We start from the raw sequence: 19,314 nt of genomic DNA, 5'->3' as shown, positions 1-19,314 counted from the left end.
TATCTAACTTTAACCTATCCATTTCCCTTTTCAAATTTGCTAATCTACCTGCCCAATTAAGGGATCTGACATTCCACGCTCCAATCCATAGAACGCCAGTTTTCTTTCTCCTGATAACGAAGTCCTCCTGCGTAGTCCCCACCCGGAGATCCGAATGGGGGACTATTTTACCTCCGGAATATTTTACCCAAGAGGACGCCATCATCATTTATCCATAAAGTAAAGCTGCATGCCCTCGGGAAAAATTACGGCTGTAGTTTCCCCTTGCTTTCAGCCCCTTTGCAGTACCAGCACAGCAAGGCCGTTTTGGTTAATGTTACAAGGCCAGATCAGTCAATCATCCAGACTGTTTCCCCTGCAACTACTGAAAAGGCTGCTGCCCCTCTTCAGGAACCATACGTTTGTCTGGCCTCTCAACATATACCCCTCCGTTGTGGTTGCACCTACGGTACGACTATCTGTATCGCTGAGGCACACAAGCCTCTCCACCAACGGCAAGGTCTATGGCTCATGGGGGGGATGAAAGCATCTACTGCTTTCATAATTTTTCCATCACAACTTCTATCCTTCCTTTTTTAAAATTTTTCCTGTTGATTTGCATCACCTCAATTTTTGCCAGTACAGTTTCTTCAATTACTCTCCATGCCAGGTATTTATTTGATCTTCCTATTTCTGTTAATTTTCTTCCCAAATCATCACATCATCTGCATGTGCTACAATTTTCATATCATCTGCTGTTGACCCTTGGCTAATTTTGTGTATGATGTCAGTGAATATATTACAGAGCACTTGTGTGAGCACACTTCCTTGTTGAGCCCCTCGGTCAATTCTAAACAATTCTGATTTTTTGCCATCTTTTATAGCAAAATTGACTCTGAGTTGCATTCATTTTGACAATTACAGTCTTCTCAGACCTTTCCATGTCTCTTCCCTTCTAACAGAGTGAAATCCCTTTTTTATATCTATGAATGCAACTACAATGTCTCATGAATTCCCATTTCTTTCCTCAGCCTTTCTGGCTGTAAATACAACATCTGGAGTTGATCTTCTGAGTCAAAATCTTTGTTGTTCTTCTCTTTATTGTGATTCTATGTTGTTTCTCAAGGCCGAGGTATATACCTGCAACATATTGCTTGTTCTTGGTGCTACCTATTATCGCCTCAATTAAATGAGCAGCTTGTGTGCTAGTCAATTTACATTTTAAGTGTCCATTTTCATTTTCAGATATTAGGTTGTGCATCTGGAGAAAGTGTATAATTCTGCTGTATATGATTTTTTCAACTCTTTTGGAAAGACAGGAAGTATTGAGTTTGATCTGTAGTTTTGAATTTGGTGTTTGTCTCCTCTTTTAAAGATCAGTGTTAGCGGACCTATTTTTAGTCTGTCTGGGAAAGAGACTGATTCTATTATATTATTTACTGCTACAGACAGAGGTACAGAGACATTTTGTCTGTACACTTTTAATACAGTAATACTGAAACCATCATGCCCTGCAGAAATGGAAGATTTTAGAGAGCTAATGTTGTTAATTATTTCTTTGCAGTTGGTGGGGGCTAGATGTATGCAATGCTCAGATGGGTTGCCTTTAAAATTATACTGCAGGTTATTATGTTTGTCACTGATATCTTACCCTGCTGAAGAAAAATACTCATTGAATATATTAACAATTTCAAGTTGATCTTTTACTACCATCCTATAGTGGCCAATATTAAAGTCCATACAGAATTTGTCTCTGTCAGTTCTAAAACTGTTTATCACTCCCCAGGTGCCAGTAGTAACACTGCGTGAAGCCTGAAGCTTGTTTGCAACGTAGTTGCTCCTGGTCTGTATTAATAAATCTTTACAGTATTCTTGATACATTTTGAAAGCCTACTTTAGCTGGAGATTTTGTCTATTATTCAACATTGCTTAATGGAATAATTTCAATTTTTCTCATGCTTCAGTGACATCATTATTTATCCAAATACTTTTGTTTATAGTTTTAGTTTGGTTAACTTTTGTGGCTCCCCCCCCCCCCCCCCCATCTCTCTCTCTCTCTCTCTCTCTCTCTCTCTCTCTCTCTCTCTCTCTCTCTCTCTCTCTCTCTCTCTCCCCCCCCCTCCCCCCCTCCCTCTCCCCATCCCCATCCAAACAGGCCTCAAAAGCCCCAATGGTACCAACCAGCCACTGTGTCATCCTCAACTGTTTGGCATCACTGAATGTAGATACGGAGGAGCATGTGATCAGCACATTGGTCTCCCAACCATTGCAAGTTCTTGTGACTGGAGCTGCTACTTCTCAGTCAAGTAGTTCCTTGAGTGGCCTCATAAGGGGGCACTGCATGCCAACAGTGCTTGGTAGACCTGGACAGTCACCCATCCAAGTGCTAGCCAAGCATGGAAGCGTGTAACTTTGGTGATCTGACAGAAACCTGTGTTACCACTGCAGCAAGGCCATTTGGATGACATCGAGAATATTTTCTTCTGTCACTATCTAAACTTTAATAATTCTGGCACTTACATTTTCTGCATTAAGTATTTTGTTTGCTAGCTCTTTAGCAACTATTATTGCAACATGCTTTCTTCTTTTGTTTGTTCCTGGCTACCACATCGTATTTCCTTTTTCCTGCGCCTAACTACCATTCCCTTTATTATTTCACTTTGTCCCATTCCTCTCTCTTATTACTTGGTGATCTACTAAATTCTTATTTCCTTTTCTAGGGATACAACATAAGTACCAATTTTTATATGTTTCTGTGGACAAATCTGTCTTTAATTAGGATCATGTTGACCATCATACCTGGCAGATATACTCAAATTTTTTGTCACTTTCAGTATTGGTTTCGGTCTGAAGCTCATGTGATAGCTGAAAGCAAAGGAGTTGTCCACTACTGACTTGTTAGCCCTATCAAATCTTCACTAGAGCCTTGTTGGCCATCACTTTTCAGGATTCCTGTATGACTTTCACAGCTACCCTAATGGTCTTGGGGTACACACGGTAACCATTGTACTCTGCACCCACAGGCATTACTCTAGTTCATACTGTTGTCAGTCTTTCATGACATGGGCAAAGGGTTGGACTTGTTGGTGACAGAACAAAATTATGTAAAAGATGTAATTGTGACTATAATGAAAAATAATTGGTGTGCACATGTATTCAGTCAAATGTATGTTAGATGGATCAGGTAGGGTTCAAAAATACTGAAGCTACAGCCTAATAAATATTAGAAGTGACATCATTCAGAAGCAACATGGACTTTGACGTACTATCATGTCTAGCATGTCTGGAGGAGGACTTATCCAGGAATGGATGTCAAATGACTATTGAGAGATGATGTTTAGCATTTGTTGATTATCCTTCTTTATGCAAATACAACTCTACTGAGGTTTTTAGTGCAGTAAATAATACAAAATCACTTAGATTTCCTAACTGCATAGATTTTCTCCAGTTTTCATTGCATATGTTTTTTTCAGTCCAGCATCTTTACCATGCTGTATTATATGTTTGCGAATCTTATTTTTTGCATGTTTAAATTATTATTGGAGTTCGGTAGGCTACAGCATCAGAATTTAGTAGTAGTAGTAGTAATAGTAGTAGTAGTAGCTTTATTAATCTGTAGATCTCTTTTTACAAGGACATACAACATGTAGAAGGAAAGAAACTTCATTGCACCAATCTATCTCGAAAACAAAGCACTGTAAGAAATGAATGGCATATAAATACAGTATATTAAACAACTATAAGAAAGAACAAAATGTATATTTTATTTCAAAGACATAATACTGATTTTCAGCCATATCTTAATGTGAAAATGAAAGTTTGCAATCAGTCTCTTAATGTGCATAGTGCCGCTTTAGTTTCATTGTATTTTTATCATTTTTCCCTATACCCTAATATAATAATAATTTGAATTAGTTCATCTTTGCTAATGAATCAGATTTGGTTTAGCATACAGAATTTTGATATGGGATTTAAGCAAGACCAAAACAATATAAATGAAATTATTACTAATAGCATTAGCACACTTCTAAAAGTAATACCAAAGCTAGGCTTTTGTTAATGTTGACATCCCTGTCTGCCAATAGACCACATCCACATGGAAGAAGTGGTCTGCTGGAGATGCTGGCCCTGGAGGAAGAATTTCTGGATCCGTTTGTGGGTTAGATCCAAAGTAAGTGTTACTTTCTACTATATATTAAAAACAAACTGTAATTAATGTTACACCAACTGCTAATATCTAAGAATTTGAAATCAATCTCCAAACAAGAAATAAAACTCATAACAGTACCAGAATCACCCGAAATGAAATATTAGTTATTACATTCCAAAACGTATACTCATTGGAGACTTGGACAGATCAGTGTGCCTAATGAAATATGGGAAAGGGTTAGAAACAAACAGTAAAGGCAGCAATTATTGTGAAATTTGCAAGATTATATTGGATATTAGGATATAATCGTTATCAAAAATTGACTCTGGCTCCAGCTGCCAGAGACTGTGGTCATGTGGGATGTGGGCTCGTTTTGTTTATTTTCAATAAAGGCCTTGTTGACTTTCTGACAATCTTTTTGTTGTGCCTATCTGTGACTCACCATTTCCGCTAAATGGTCAGTAGCAACTATCTTTCTCAAAATATTAAAATACACTAAAGATGTTCAAAACAATAAAGAGGTTTACAAATGCGGCAGATGACAAGGTGGTAGCATAATTTCTTAGAAATTACACTACATCAGTTATACTCTGTCACTGTGTAACATCAACATGTAATTCCCACAGTTTATGATGATGCATGACTTGCAGGATTCTGACACTGATCACTCAACTATCTAAATCTATTAGCACCATTCTGGAAACAACTAAAGATCCAATATAATCATCTACTAAAATAAAACTATTTTCTCCAATATTTTTTTTTTTTTTTTTTTTTTTTTTTTTTTTTTTTTTTTTTTTTTTTCCCCCCGTCATTTGACTTCCTGGCATTAGTGACCCTTCCTTCCCTTTTCCTATTTTTCAGAATCCAGCAACATTCTAATTTTTTCATCTCCAATTATAAATAATTTTACATATTTTTTACAATATTATTCAATTTCTACTATCTTAATCTCACAACAAACACTTTTTCCTTCAGTAAAACTTATCCTTGTTGGTCAGTTACTCCTCTAATTTTATGAATAGTGAAGTGCTTAGTATACACTTATCCCTAATACAGCCTCATGTAGCACAGAAACCCTCTCCTCCTGCCCCCAGTCCTATCCCTGCTTGTACCAATGTACATCTTCTTTGATGCAAACAAACATTTATCTATGTAATTACCCTTAATTTAACACCGACACTTCAATTTTATTTTATTTTTTTTCACTTTCATCTGTCATTTATCACATCAGAGACTTTTAGTACTTAGTGTAACTACCCTTCCTGCCAGGCACTTCATCATGTCACATTGAGAATCAGCCTGTTATAACTCAACAAAACCTTGTCTTAAACAAATGCAGCCTCTTCCATACTGATTTATAAACAGTCACAGATCCAAGAAAGAAGAGGGTGGGCATCATGGGAGTCAACTTACATCCTCTGTTTAACACAAGGTTTTTTTAAACTGCTTACCACCTAACTGTTAATATTCTAGTGATGTAATCACTCACAGGCTGACGACTGTGTCTGCTGTCAACAGCAAACCCGGCATGGTTCATGAGTCCACAGGTAGAACCACCAACCCACAGGAAGCTGAGAAAGAAAGGACATAGGGGGGAAGATCCTAAACTAAAAAAGAAAATAAGAACAAAAATCTGTCTTCCCAAACACAAGAAGGAACTACTGAAAGAAACAACATTCCCCTCTTTTTCTGCTCATGTAGCCATAGTTTTAGAATGGTGTTCACAATCATAGTTCCTAATGAAAACACTATAATTGTGAATATGCACTTTGATTTTATATCATGTAAATTAAGAAGTTATCAAGGCTGTAAGAGTTTGTTGCCATTATAGTTTTTAAGCTGATTGCATGGAACAAGTACTCGTCAACTTCCTGGGCTATACTTTTTTTTTATTTTCTATTTTTTGGGTGCTATTCTAAGGCAATATACTATTCATACACATTTGTGGCACATTAAAAGTGGGAATCACAGCAAGTTATATGTGGCGAGAGGTTGGGGGGAGGGGAGGGGGGGGGGGGGTCAGAGACAGTAACAAACTGTATAAAATTCCTAAAGTATTTTGCTCAAAATGCTGATCAAATCAGATAGCCCAGAGTTTTTGCTATTCTCTCATAATTATCCTCTTTCCCCTTTAGATGGGCATTACCAAATGTAGCTTCTTTTTGAAGAGAGAATTTAAGGCAAAGATGTGTATCTTAAGTAAGCTACTATGCTGCATAATATATTTTATTTGTTTCCTTTCCATACATATCTTGCCATTACTGATATTTAGTTTGTGTTAATAGTACAGATGACATTCTCATCCAGCTACTTCTTAGATTCTGCCACCTGCTTTTTATGACATGAGGGAACTGTTCTTTTCTTTCATTCTGCTTAGGATTACTTACGTTCTCAGTACTCCTGATTCACAGTCATATCACAACACTTTTCATGAACCACTTGCTCATAATAAAGGTGACTGTCACAAATGTTAAAATAACTAAGAGTGGATCCCTTACATACCAGGAACTCCATCTTTACTTACTAGTACAGTTTTGGCATGATGATTTCTTCACAAATTACTGTGCTCTTTTGCTAATCTTAGCAGCTGCATCACAGCCATCAGTCTGTTGATAACATTTTTATCCCTTAGTCCACTTCCTGTCCTGTATACACAGTCTTGTGCCCTTTCACCCTATTATTAATTCTAAAACAAACTCTTCAAATCTAATTTCAAATGTCAATGAAAATCTGATGACATGTGAATGATACATGTATAAACATATGAACTGTGGTTCATGTCCGAACATGAAAATCCCATTCTCCCTCTGTCTACTCCACATATACCTCCATGGAAAGGCTTTCCTATCCCAGATACCTATTTTCAGTTGAGACTTAACACTCATACAAAATCAAGTTCTTTTACCACAGTTAGTCTAATTTATTTATTCATTTATTTATTTATACATCAAGTTCCATAGGACTAAATTGAGAAGGTCATGGAATGTGTCAGTACATGAAATTACAACATAAAAGTAATAACAGATAAAAATAAATGTTTATGAACCCAAAAAAAGTCAATCTATAAGTTTAAGTAAACGCATTCAACAACATAACAAGAATCAGCTTAATTTTTCAAGGAACTCCTCGACAGAATGGAAGAAGTGACCCACGAGGAAACTCTTCAGTTTTGATTTGAAAGTGCATGGATTACTGCTAAGATTTTTGAATTCGAGTGATAGCTTATTGAAAATGGGTGCATCAGTATACTGCACACCTTTCTGCACAAGAGTTAAGGAAATCCGATCCAAAGGCAGGTTTGATTTCTGCCGAGTATTAACTGAGTGAAAGCTGCTTGTTCTTGGAAATAAGCTAATACTGTTAACAATAAATGACAGTAAGGAATGTATATATTGAGAGGCCAGTGTCAAAATACCCAGACTCATGAACAGGGGTCGACAAGAGGTTTGTGAACTTACACCATTTATTGCCCGAACTGCCCATTTCTGAGACAAAAATATCCTTTTAGAACGGGAAGAGATATCCCAAAATATAATACCATATGACATAAGCAAATGAAAATAAGCAAAGTAGACTAATTTTTATGTTGAATGATGATTCACTTCAGAGACATTCAGATTTCATATATTTTCCACTTAATGTCATTAAGTTTATCAGAAAACACTTCATGTGAATAAAACATACTTTTTTTTAATTTGCTATGTCAAATTCAGATAAAATCTCAAGCTTGCATTGACAGCCTCTATAAATGTTCTTATAGGTTAAGTATGACTGTTATAAAACTAAAATGCACTTAGTAATGCAAGTAAATGGGTGCTTGACAAAAAAAGGTTGCAGAGCAATACGTGTACAGGCAGAAAAAAAGACGGGGCTATGTTTTTTCACTGAGTCAGTGGTTGGCAACCTCTTAGCAGAAAGAGCCATACTGTGGCAAAATGATATATAGGGGGCTGCATTTGTTACTAATAATTTTGTGTATGTATGACTATACCTATGGTATTAAAAATTCATAAACACAAATATAATAATACATGTGCATCAAATAAAAATTTAATGTGATTTTTGAGGCTTTATTTGACTGACTATTTGTGGAATGTTTGCTTCCACGTCTTTCAGAAGTTCACAGAATGGCATTCAAGTGCTCATCTGTGATATGATAACAGTATTTATTTTTTCATAATTGAGAATTGGAAAAGTTTGATCATAAATAAGTGCTGCCAAAGATTGTAATTAATTGGTGAGCAAACCTTTTTATTTCTTCAAAATTGATGAAAAACTGCCATAAAATTTAACAAGCTCATTGATCTCATATAAAGAGTCATTAGACTGAAGCTCAGTCACGTTCATTTGTAAATTACCAGTACCACAAGAATAATGGTTTTCAAAAATCTTCAGTTTACCAGGAACCTTCTAGAAGTTACAATCTCCCATTGAAATGATTCTGTAGCTGCATTAAAATGAATTTCATATTATCGCTTTTGCCAACGAAAATTTATCCAAAATTTCTTGATAGCTCTTTTACAATTTTGGAAATAATGTAGCTTTCTTTCATCTTTTTTTTTTATAAATTTCTTGTTTTTCCTTTGAAATGCCTTCACACATGAGTGAGTATCAGGTATTACTTTTTTTTTCTTGAAGCCCCATATTCAACACATTCAACTCATTATCTGTAAAAAATCCAAGCTCTATTAACTGTTGAGGATCTGTAAGTTCTGGAACACAATTGCCTTTTTTATCATAATTGTTTTATTTCTTTTCTTAGGTCAAAAAATCTTTTCATTACTACACCTGCATTTATGCATCTCACTTGAGAATAATATAGGACATCTCACTGACCTCCTTCCATATCTGACAGAAACTGTTGAAATTGGCAATGTATCAATCTATTTTTTCAGGCAAAGTTTACTGTGGGTATTATGATGTCCATTACTTCTTCCATGTCCATTACTTCTTTCCATGTGCAAAAACTTGGCAGCATAATACTTCTTGAAGGACAGTACAGGGGAAAAATAATGAGATATTGCAATTGATCTCTGTCAGTTTAGTTTTAATTCTACTCACCATTGTGTGTTTTAAGTGGTGAAATAAATCTTCCCTTGTAGTCACACCTTTGAGACTCCTCGAAAACACTGAAGTTGTGGTCAGTTCCTTGAACAAATATTAGTAGCTGCCCAGTATCTGAAACGTCACCACTTTCTTCAGTAGCTAAAGAGAACCATTAAAATAATAGCACCTCTTTCTGAAGTTACTCACATAAATTATTGCCCAGGTCTTCAATATGATCGAAGTACGTTCCAGCAGGTAGACAAACACCTTCAGTTTTTTTTTTATTTTTTATCTTGGGACTGCAGCTATTACATTATTTTACTAGTTTGCTGTCAATAAATTGTCAGCCACAGTTGCAAGTATTTTGGCTCCCCTTAAACTCATCCGTACACCTAGCTCATTAGTTGGAACTTCAATTTTAATAACATTTTATTGGTTCTTTACTGATGATTTGAGAGCATTGATTTTATTTTTCTGTAAATCACCAACAAGACATTAAAATTTAGTTTGTGCTCACTATAGTAATGGTGTTTGAGATTATATTCTTTTTGGACAGCAATAGTTTCATGAAGTAGTCCATAATGCAGAGTAAATGCTACAACAACAGAAATTATTGTGTACACACTATTAAGCAATGCAAGCTCAAGTGAGTCAAATAAAAACACTCTCACACTTTCCAAAATTCAAAATGAAATAGTTGTTAGTTTTGTACAGTATTGTGGAAGCACAATAACTTGTTTCATTCAATTGACCTGCACTGATGGAGCAAGGACAGCAGTTGTCATCACAGCCAGCAGATTTTTGGTCACTGCTGTCACTCACATTTCAACTTTGGTGTGAAATTAAAATTATTCTGAATAATAAAACCTTTAATTCTTTATTTTTAAAACAGTCTCTGGTTGCAAGGAGAAGGCATGCAGCCTGTGGATAGCCGACAGCTGCTCTACGCCATAACTTAAAACTGACCGTAACAATCATCTGAAGATGGTGTGGTGTACAAAGTAATCTCACAGTGTTATATTGAATACCCTTAACGTCACAGTAATGGACTGATTGAATGTGCAGGTATAAACATTGGTGAGGGTACATCCCAACGTGTCTTCCGAAACATCTCTATGGGATCACATATTTATGGGAACAGCATCCTACAGCCTCCTGTTGACACCATTGGCAGCTCTGTCCCCATTTTGTAGATGATGGTATTTGGCCCTACAGAGTTTAGATGTAAATGTTATACTATAATGCAAATGGTATTACTACAGTACTGTGACCAAATCCATTGCATTTAAGTCTACTTACAGGAAAACTTCCTTGGCTGGGTGTGTGGATAAAACAGAACTCAAAGCTTAAAGTGAACCAAATTTAGAACTTAAGACAAGTAGTTATGATTCTTCTAGGTTCAGCTGATTTAGGCCCTTGTGAAATTCATGAAATCCCACGTGTTTTTCTTGGCAGCAATTTTTGCTTGGTGCTGAACTGTTTCAGGACATCCAATTACTTCATTTTTAATATCCCATTATGAGATGATGACTCATCCATGCAGTTGAGAGAGGTAATATGGGATGATACATGTTTTTTGAAGAGGGCAGCGAGTATATTAACTATAGTCTTTCTATGATCACTTGTAGCCTATTTCTGAATTATACCATTGCTCCAAATTTGTCTTCTGTCTTGTGCTGTATTGGCAAGAATAACAAAGCACATTCATGAGTATATTTGAATACATTATAATCCAGCTGAAATTATACCATTCCATTTACATCAGAGTAAAATAAATGCTTATATCTACATTCATGTGTATTACATGCAACTTGTTTAACCAGCACCCATAAATTGTTCAAGAAACATTGTTGTATAATAGTGCTGCTGTTGGTATGGAAACTGTAGCAGGTACCAAACTAGAAGTAATAGCTTTATTGATCATTATAATATCTGGTGAAGACGCCCTGCTGGTGTGTCGTATGTAAATAGGAAGGCTCCACTGGAAAAATTGTGTAGATTTAAAAAACTTTAGCATAAAATTGATGTATGTAATGTATGTTTTGTATTAGACTGATGGTGTTCAGTGCTTTGCCACTCTATGCAAAAGATTATAAAAATGTTCCAATGTACAAAATATTTATATAACTATGTGAACAGAGCAGTTTTACCATTCTCTTGAACTAAACATAGATGTGTGTTATTATTTAATACACTAGCTTATCAAAATTATTCAGACACATATTGATGGACATTGATGTGGAGTGTGCCCATCCTTCCACTTTTATGATGGTTTCAGTTCCATTGGAAACACTTTCAGTTAGGTGTCTGAATGTCTGTGGAGAAATGGTAGGCCACTCACCCTCAAGAGCTGAAACTAGAGAAGGATGCTGGGGTCTAGAGTGAAGTCGACATTCTAACTCACCCCAAAGGTGTTCCATTGAACTCAGGTTGGGATTCTGAGCAGGCCAGTCTATTTCAGGAATGTTTTTGTCCACAGACCATTGTCTCATTGGTGCTGCTTTACTTCATGGTGCCTTATACTAAAAATATCTCTGAACCTTTTGTGTACTGCAAACAGTACATAGTGCTACAAAAATTCTCATATGCTTCTGCATTTAGCAGTGTTCAAATGCAGTAAGTGGAACATATCGTTACTCTGAAAACACACTCCCCTGTCACAAAACAATCTCCTCCATACTTCGCTGTTGCCTATACACATGATAACAAGTAACGTCCTCTTTTATTCATCAAATCCAAACTCTTCCACTGGGTAGTTGCAGGGTATAGTGTGATTCATCATTCCAAATCACATGCTTTCAGTCAGCCACTGTCCAATGGTTTCACTCTTCATTCCACTTGAAGTATCACTTAGCATTGACTACAGAAATGTGTGGCATACAAAGAGCTCGATCAGTGTATCATATTCTTTTTGACATCCTATGCACAGTCATTGTAGTAAATGAATTGTTGGTAGCACTTTGGAACTCACAAATGATCCAGTCTGCTGATTTCATGTGATTTTTTTTACATCACCCTCTGCAGCACTCAATGGTTCCTGTCAGTTGGTATGTGAAGTGTGCCATGTCCTGGTTTAGCTGTGGTTCTTCCTTAGCATTTACACTTCACCATCACATCATCAAAAGTCAACTATGATAGCTCTGGAAGGTCAAAATATCACTAATGGAGTTGATACTGAGGTGCCATGTAGTGATTAGTCCATATTCAAAATCACTGAGCTCTCCTGACCACACATTCTGCTGTTACTGCTTCACTATTGACAACAAAAACTCCCTGCATCTTTTTATACTGGCAGGTCTCTCTCTCATGAAATCTGGTGGTCAATTTTGCACTGTATAGTGGTTTCAGAAACTTTTCATCAGTGTATTCTAAGCACAAATCTTCTGTGTCTAAGAAGTAAAAGTGTGACACAAAACATAGCTGTATGAACATTGGAATTCACATAAGGTTCATAGTGGAAGCCTCAAAATGAGAGCATTTGAATTCACACTGAAAAATATTAACTGAAAATATTGAAGGTGATCTAACCTCTGCTCTGTAAAGAAATCATATAGGTTATAGGAAGTTGGGGAATGTATCAGGTACTTACATCTCTGGTTGTGGAGAGAGATGCAAAAGTGAATGTTAAGGATGGCGTGTAATTACAGAAATTTCAAGTGACAACATTGTCAATGCATTCATTGTTTGCTCATCGTTTGCCTGTTTCTACAGAGAAAAAATATTTATACTGGTTTTTCCTTTGTCTCTATCATGGGTAGCACATTATGTTGCACATTTGTTTGAGACTAATTAATATTAGACATATGATATCTGCAGGTGTAATGTTTTATTTAAATTACTTGCATTTCCAGATTTTGTGAAGCTCCAGCATCCATTGCACCATATGAGTGGCCTGATGACATCACCAAGTGGCCCATCTGCCGGAAAACCAATTCCTTTCCACAACGATTTCGGTACAAAGACAAAATGGCAGAGCATATGGTTTGTGAAGTTATAGGTCACCCATGCTGCATTGGGATTCATGGGACATGCCGAATAACAACAAAGGAATACTGTGATTTTGTTCGCGGTTACTTCCATGAAGAGGCCTCTCTTTGCTCTCAGGTAAGGAAATGCAATAGTTATTTTCCACTCATACACTTCAGTATTTTCTGCTAAATTACTATCATTTTTAAAAGCTATTTTTTTGATTTGATGCTACATATTTAAAGTCACAAAAATTGTTATTACGTTTGCACACAATATATATTGTATGTGAAAACTCTCCATCACATTTTTGTGTTCTGTTTGGGCATACTTCACTACAGTGTACATTCTGGCCAGTAAAAAAAAAATCTGTAGGTCTGTTGAGAACTGATCACAGCATTGAGCATTCTTACTTGCTTACAGTCTGTTTTCATCACCTTTTCTTAGATAAGTTAAATTTTTATGTCTATATGGCACAGTGCTTAGCAAAATACAGGAGTATTGTGTTCTACTTGTCAGTAAATGGAAAAATTCAGCATAGATCATGGCATATATTCTCAGATCTTGCACAGTCTATACATAGGTCATATATAGAATGCCCTGGACACCTGTTTTCATTTTATTTGATATAGCCGAATCATTACATTTTGACACAGGATTCATTCCACTTAAAAAGTCATCCAGATTCTGGACTCTCAATTAGTCACTATGCCAGTGACCATTGTGAGTACCTCTTTTTACGTACTACACGACAGTGTGTACTGGTTTAGGAAACAAGGTGTGCACTGCAACGATCACTGTCAACCAACTCTGTATGTAATTGCCAATAGGCAGGCCACAGTGCAGGAAATCGCTAGCAAGTTCAGTGCTATACAAAGAAAACATAATGGGTAATTGTATGATAAGGTAACATCCCTTCACAATGGAGTGCAAATGCCACTGTCTACATTTGTAAATGCCAATGTGCAGGGTGCCTCCCAATGAATACTCAAACTATGAGAATAAAGTCACTGGGCAGATGGTAAATCACAGCACATGTTGCTAAATGTCAGTGAGGGGATAGAGGTGAGTTAGAAAAGTCATGGAGGAATGGAGTCGGCAAGATGCATTTGGATCTGGTAGTATCCACATATGTGGAATGTTCTCTTGAAATGAAATAAATTGTTATCATACAGTTCATTATTCCTCAAAGGTAGGTATACTGGCAGCATAAGACAGCTCCTTTGTTGCATTTGGAGGCTTGTGTTTCCAATTCGATAATGAACTACACCATCCTTCCTGATTTGTGCTCAAGCAGTGAAACATTCCTTACACCATCACTGGATAGCGTGTTGCTTTGATGGCTTTCTGCAAAACCTCAGTCACACTTGTGGCCATAATTGACCCACTGTTAGTGACATGTTGCATGTGAGACAAATTATGCAATTTTGTCATGCCTTAGCAAAATTTACTCTTGAATCTGAAGGCAGGGTCAACAGTGAAGTACAACACTGAGCATTGGAGGCACAATTATTATGAACGCCAGTGTACAAGTGAAACAGAACTCCTGTGCAAAGACTACTGCTATTTGTACCAACACTGAATATTCCAGAATATGCAAACATAAGAAACATGAGATATTTTGAGAACTTTACAGACCTGATAAATATTAAGTAACGAATAGTTGCTAGTGGTTGGGTTTGAACCACCAACCTGCGGTATGCCAGCCAGCAACACCAACTGCTAAGCCACATTTCTTGCAGCACAGTTCACGCCAGTATTTCTTCATGAGGATGCGTTTATTAATTGACCCAGATCATTTTTCTTCACTACTAAACTATTAAAATCTGTCTAAATGAGGATTTCCAGTGTTGTTTGACCCATGAGACTGGACAGAAATTGTCACTACCCTAAAACCCATGATTACTAACTCATAGTTATTTCACTACATCCACAAAGACAGAAAAAAGTGCACTGCTGAGAGTCAGTGCATCACACTTCAGGTTTCCAAGGAAATACAAGTAATTTTTGCCTTTGATTATATGCTGGTGAAGTCCACCACTTGTATTAAACATCACATCCAGCTAGCTAATGGTTCTATGCTCTGCTACATGTCCTGTTTCTGCAGAGTACATGCAGGCTCACTAAATCATTACACTCACTGAGAAAACTAGAAAAGCACTATTCAGAATTATATGCGAATGCACAGGCACACACTTGTAAATTTTTGTTTAGCTTTCCGTGTTGAAAAAGTATCTTGTGGATCACAAGGGATCACAGCAACTATGTCTTGTTGTTGTTGTTGTTGTCTTCAGTCCTGAGACTAGTTTGATGCAGCTCTCCATGCTACTCTATCCTGTGCAAGCTTCTTCATCTCCCAGTACCTACTGCAACCTACATCCTTCTGAATCTGCTTAGTGTATTCATCTCTTGGTCTCCCTCTATGATTTTTACCCCCCACACTGCCCTCCAATGATAAATTTGTGATCCCTTGATGCCTCAGAACATGTCCTATTAACCGATCCCTTCTTCTAGTCAAGTTGTGCCACAAACTTCTCTTCTCCCCAATCCTATTCAATACCTCCTCATTAGTTACGTGATCTATCCACCTTATCTTCAGCATTCTTCTGTAGCACCACATTTCGAAAGCTTCTGTTCTCTTCTTGTCCACACTAGTTATCATCCATGTTTCACTTCCATACATGGCTACACTCAATACAAATACTTTCAGAAACAACTTCCTGATACATAAATCTATATTCGATGTTAACAAATTTCTCTTCTTCAGAAATGCTTTCCTGGCCATTGCCAGTCTACATTTTATATCCTCTCTACTTCGACCATCATCAGTTATTTTACTTCCTAAATAGCAAAACTCCTTTACTACTTTAAGTGTCTCATTTCCTAATCTAATTCCCTCAGCATCACCCGATTTAATTTGACTACATTCCATTATCCTCGTTTCGCTTTTGTTGATGTTCATCTTATATCCTCCTTTCAAGACACTGTCCATTCCGTTTAACTGCTCTTCCAAGTCCTTTGTCGTCTCTGACAGAATTACAATGTCATCGGCGAACCTCAAAATTTTTTACTTCTTCTCCATGAATTTTAATACCTACTCCAAATTTTTCTTTTGTTTCCTTTACTGCTTGCTCAATATACAGATTGAATAACATTGGGGAGAGGTTACAACCCTGTCTCACTTCTTTCCCAACCACTGCTTCCCTTTCATGCCCCTCGACTCTAATAACTGCCATCTGGTTTCTGTACAAATTGTAAATAGCCTTTCGCTCCCTGTATTTTACCCCTGCCACTTTCAGAATTTGAAAGAGAGTATTCCAGTCAACATTGTCAAAAGCTTTCTCCAAGACTACAAATGCTAGAAACGTAGCTTTGCCTTTTCTTAATCTTTCTTCTAAGATAAGTCGTAAGGTCAGTATTGCCTCACGTGTTCCAACATTTCTATGGAATCCAAACTGATCCTCCCCGAGGTCCGTATCTACCAGTTTTTCCATTCGTCTGTAAAGAATTCACGTTAGTATTTTGCAGCTGTGACTTATTAAACTGATAGTTCGGTAATTTTCACATCTGTCAGCACCTGCTTTCTTTGGGATTGGAATTATTATATTCTTCTTGAAGTCTGAGGGTATTTGCCTGTCTCATACATCTTGCTTACCAGCTGGTAGAGTTTTGTCATGACTGGCTCTCCCAAGGCCATCAGTAGTTCTAATGGAATGTTGTCTACTCCGGGCGCCTTGTTTCGACTCAGGTCTTCCAGTGCTCTTTCAAACTCTTCACGCAGTAACTTATCTCCCATTTCGTCTTCATCTACATCCTCTTCCATTTCCATAATATTGTCCTCAAGTACATCGCCCTTGTATAAACCTTCTATATACTCCTTCCACCTTTCTGCCTTCCCTTCTTTGCTTAGAACTGGGTTGCCATCTGAGCTCTTGATATTCCTACACGTGATTCTCTTCTCTCCAAAGGTCTCTTTAATTTTCCTGTAGGCAGTATCTATCTTGTCTTAATAAATTTTATTTGAAGAAAAGCTCTTATCCTGAAGGCCCATGATTTGCCTCCTAAATCCACGAGGCCAACTTCTCAATTTTGAGAGCTCCAGTCAGCTGCATAAAATTGTTTTAATTGTTTCAGCCAGGCAGTCTCAGGACCAGAATGGAAGAATGTCCATCACTCACTTTGTGCTCCCACCAATAGCACTCCTCTACAGAATGCTGCTGCCTGTAGGGATTTCTCACAAATTAATTTACAACAGTTGATGGCACATAACTGTCGACATGATAGATCTCTAGCCCTTGAGCTAGCCTAGTAGCTCTAACGACAAACCAAGTAGATGGTTTGCAGAAAGACTGACCCATAATCTGAACTGTGAAACCAGTCATGTGGCTTACAAGCTAAGCTGCAACCACTGTGATGCATTCTATGTAGGCATGACAACCAACAAGCTGTCTGTCCACTTGAATGGCCACCGACAAACTGTGACCCAAAAACAAGTGGACCACCCCGTTGCTGAACAAGCTGCCAAACATGATATCCCTCATCTCAATCACTGCTTCACAGCCTGTGCCATATGAATCCTTCCCATCAACACCAGCTTTTCTGAATTGTGCAGTTGGGAATTTTTCCCTGTAGTACTTCCTGCATTCCCAAAAACCTCCTGCTCTCAACCTTTGTTAGTCACTGTCCTCACCCATCCAGCCCTCTCCCTGTTCTCATTTCAGCCCTATACAGCCGTCTTCACTGCCACACCCAGTCTTTTAGTTTCTTTTCATTTTTCTCCTTTCCACTACTTTCTCCCCTCCTCTCCCCACCTTGTCTCCTGCCCTCCGTCTAAACTGTAGCACTTCACTGTACGCCACCCCCACCATACTGTCCCTCCTCTTCCCCGCCCCAGCCTCCTCCTTACCCCCACCAGTCACCACTCCCATCATGCACTGGTGCTGCTGCTCACAGTGTGGTTTCAGTTATCTGAGACTACAGACGAGTGTGCACGTTGCATTTGTGTGTGTGTGTGTGTGTGTGTGTGTGTGTATGTCTATTGCTGACAAAGGCCTTAATGGCCAAAAGCTATAATTTTGTGAATCTTTTTGTTGAGCCTATTGCGACCCAGCATGTCCACTGTGTGGTGAGTGGCAACATTCCTTCTCTCATATTGTTACATTCCATCCTGGATTTTCCATCGTTTGACCCATAAACCCCATGACAGACAAGGCCTCCAACCATCAGTTGCTGGAAAGCAGCTCAGACATCTTGATGACCCAATGCACATCCAGGAATGACACAGAGAGTGAACAAAAATATGGAAACAGCAAAAATGCAGCATATTACAATGCCTAATATGATGTAGGCAACTCATTGGCATTCAAAACAGCTTTCATTCATCTCAGAATAGATGAATACAGGTTTCTGTATGGTTCTCAGGGGAATCTATTCTATTCTCCCTGCAGCATAGTGTCAAGTTCAGGTAATGCTGATGGATGTAGATAGTGATCATACACCCTTCTCTCCAAAGTAGACCACAAAGGCTCAGTAATAATGAGATCTGGTGACTGTGGTGGCCAGGAGAAATGCAACAATCTATCTTTGTGCTGATAAAACCAGTCCTGGATCATGCAAGCTGTGTGAGCAGAGAGCCTATCATCTTGGAACACAGCATCATCCTTGCGCGACAAACATTGTGCCAAGGGATGAGCCTGACCACAGAATGCAATAGAATAAACATGGGCCCATGGAATACCATAATATGGCTGCCCAAATCATCACCAAACCCGCACCATGTTTCACTCATGGGACATAAAATTGGGTGAATATAGGAAACAGCATGAAGAAAGACTCATCTAATCGAATTACTTTTTCCATTGCTCCGTAGGCCAGATTTTATGGCTGCAGCACCATGTCAGCTGCAGAAAATTTGCATCACTGGTATGGTTTGGCAATTCCAGCTCTCCCAGCAGTTTGGTGCTGATGGAGCTCCCTTTGTGTTGGTTTGGTACTGACTACAAGATTCACAAGTGTGACATTCAGTTCTGCAGTGGCTTTTGAACTGTTGTCCTCTTATTTTTAATCACAATTATCTTCATCTTTGATGATCACTCAACACACACTCTTGTCCATGTTATAACTTAGCAGATGATGTTTCTCTGGTTTCCCTGTATGCGGTATATATTTTC

General features: G+C 37.8%; 1 protein-coding gene across 1 annotated transcript in view; it reads left to right on the top strand.

Annotated features, from left to right (window-relative positions):
* LOC126330513 (inactive rhomboid protein 1-like) overlaps window positions 1-19,314 on the top strand; it is a 786,904-nt gene that overhangs the window by 718,090 nt on the left and 49,500 nt on the right. The window contains exons 13-14 of the mRNA XM_049996362.1: window positions 4,065-4,150; window positions 13,030-13,282. Coding sequence (XP_049852319.1) covers window positions 4,065-4,150; window positions 13,030-13,282 — 339 coding nt within the window. The remainder of the gene's footprint in view (window positions 1-4,064; window positions 4,151-13,029; window positions 13,283-19,314) is intronic.

The sequence above is a fragment of the Schistocerca gregaria genome, chromosome 2 (genome assembly GCF_023897955.1).
Source record: "Schistocerca gregaria isolate iqSchGreg1 chromosome 2, iqSchGreg1.2, whole genome shotgun sequence".
Taxonomy (NCBI): domain Eukaryota; kingdom Metazoa; phylum Arthropoda; class Insecta; order Orthoptera; family Acrididae; genus Schistocerca; species Schistocerca gregaria.
This window is presented reverse-complemented; position numbering and strand designations above follow the sequence as displayed.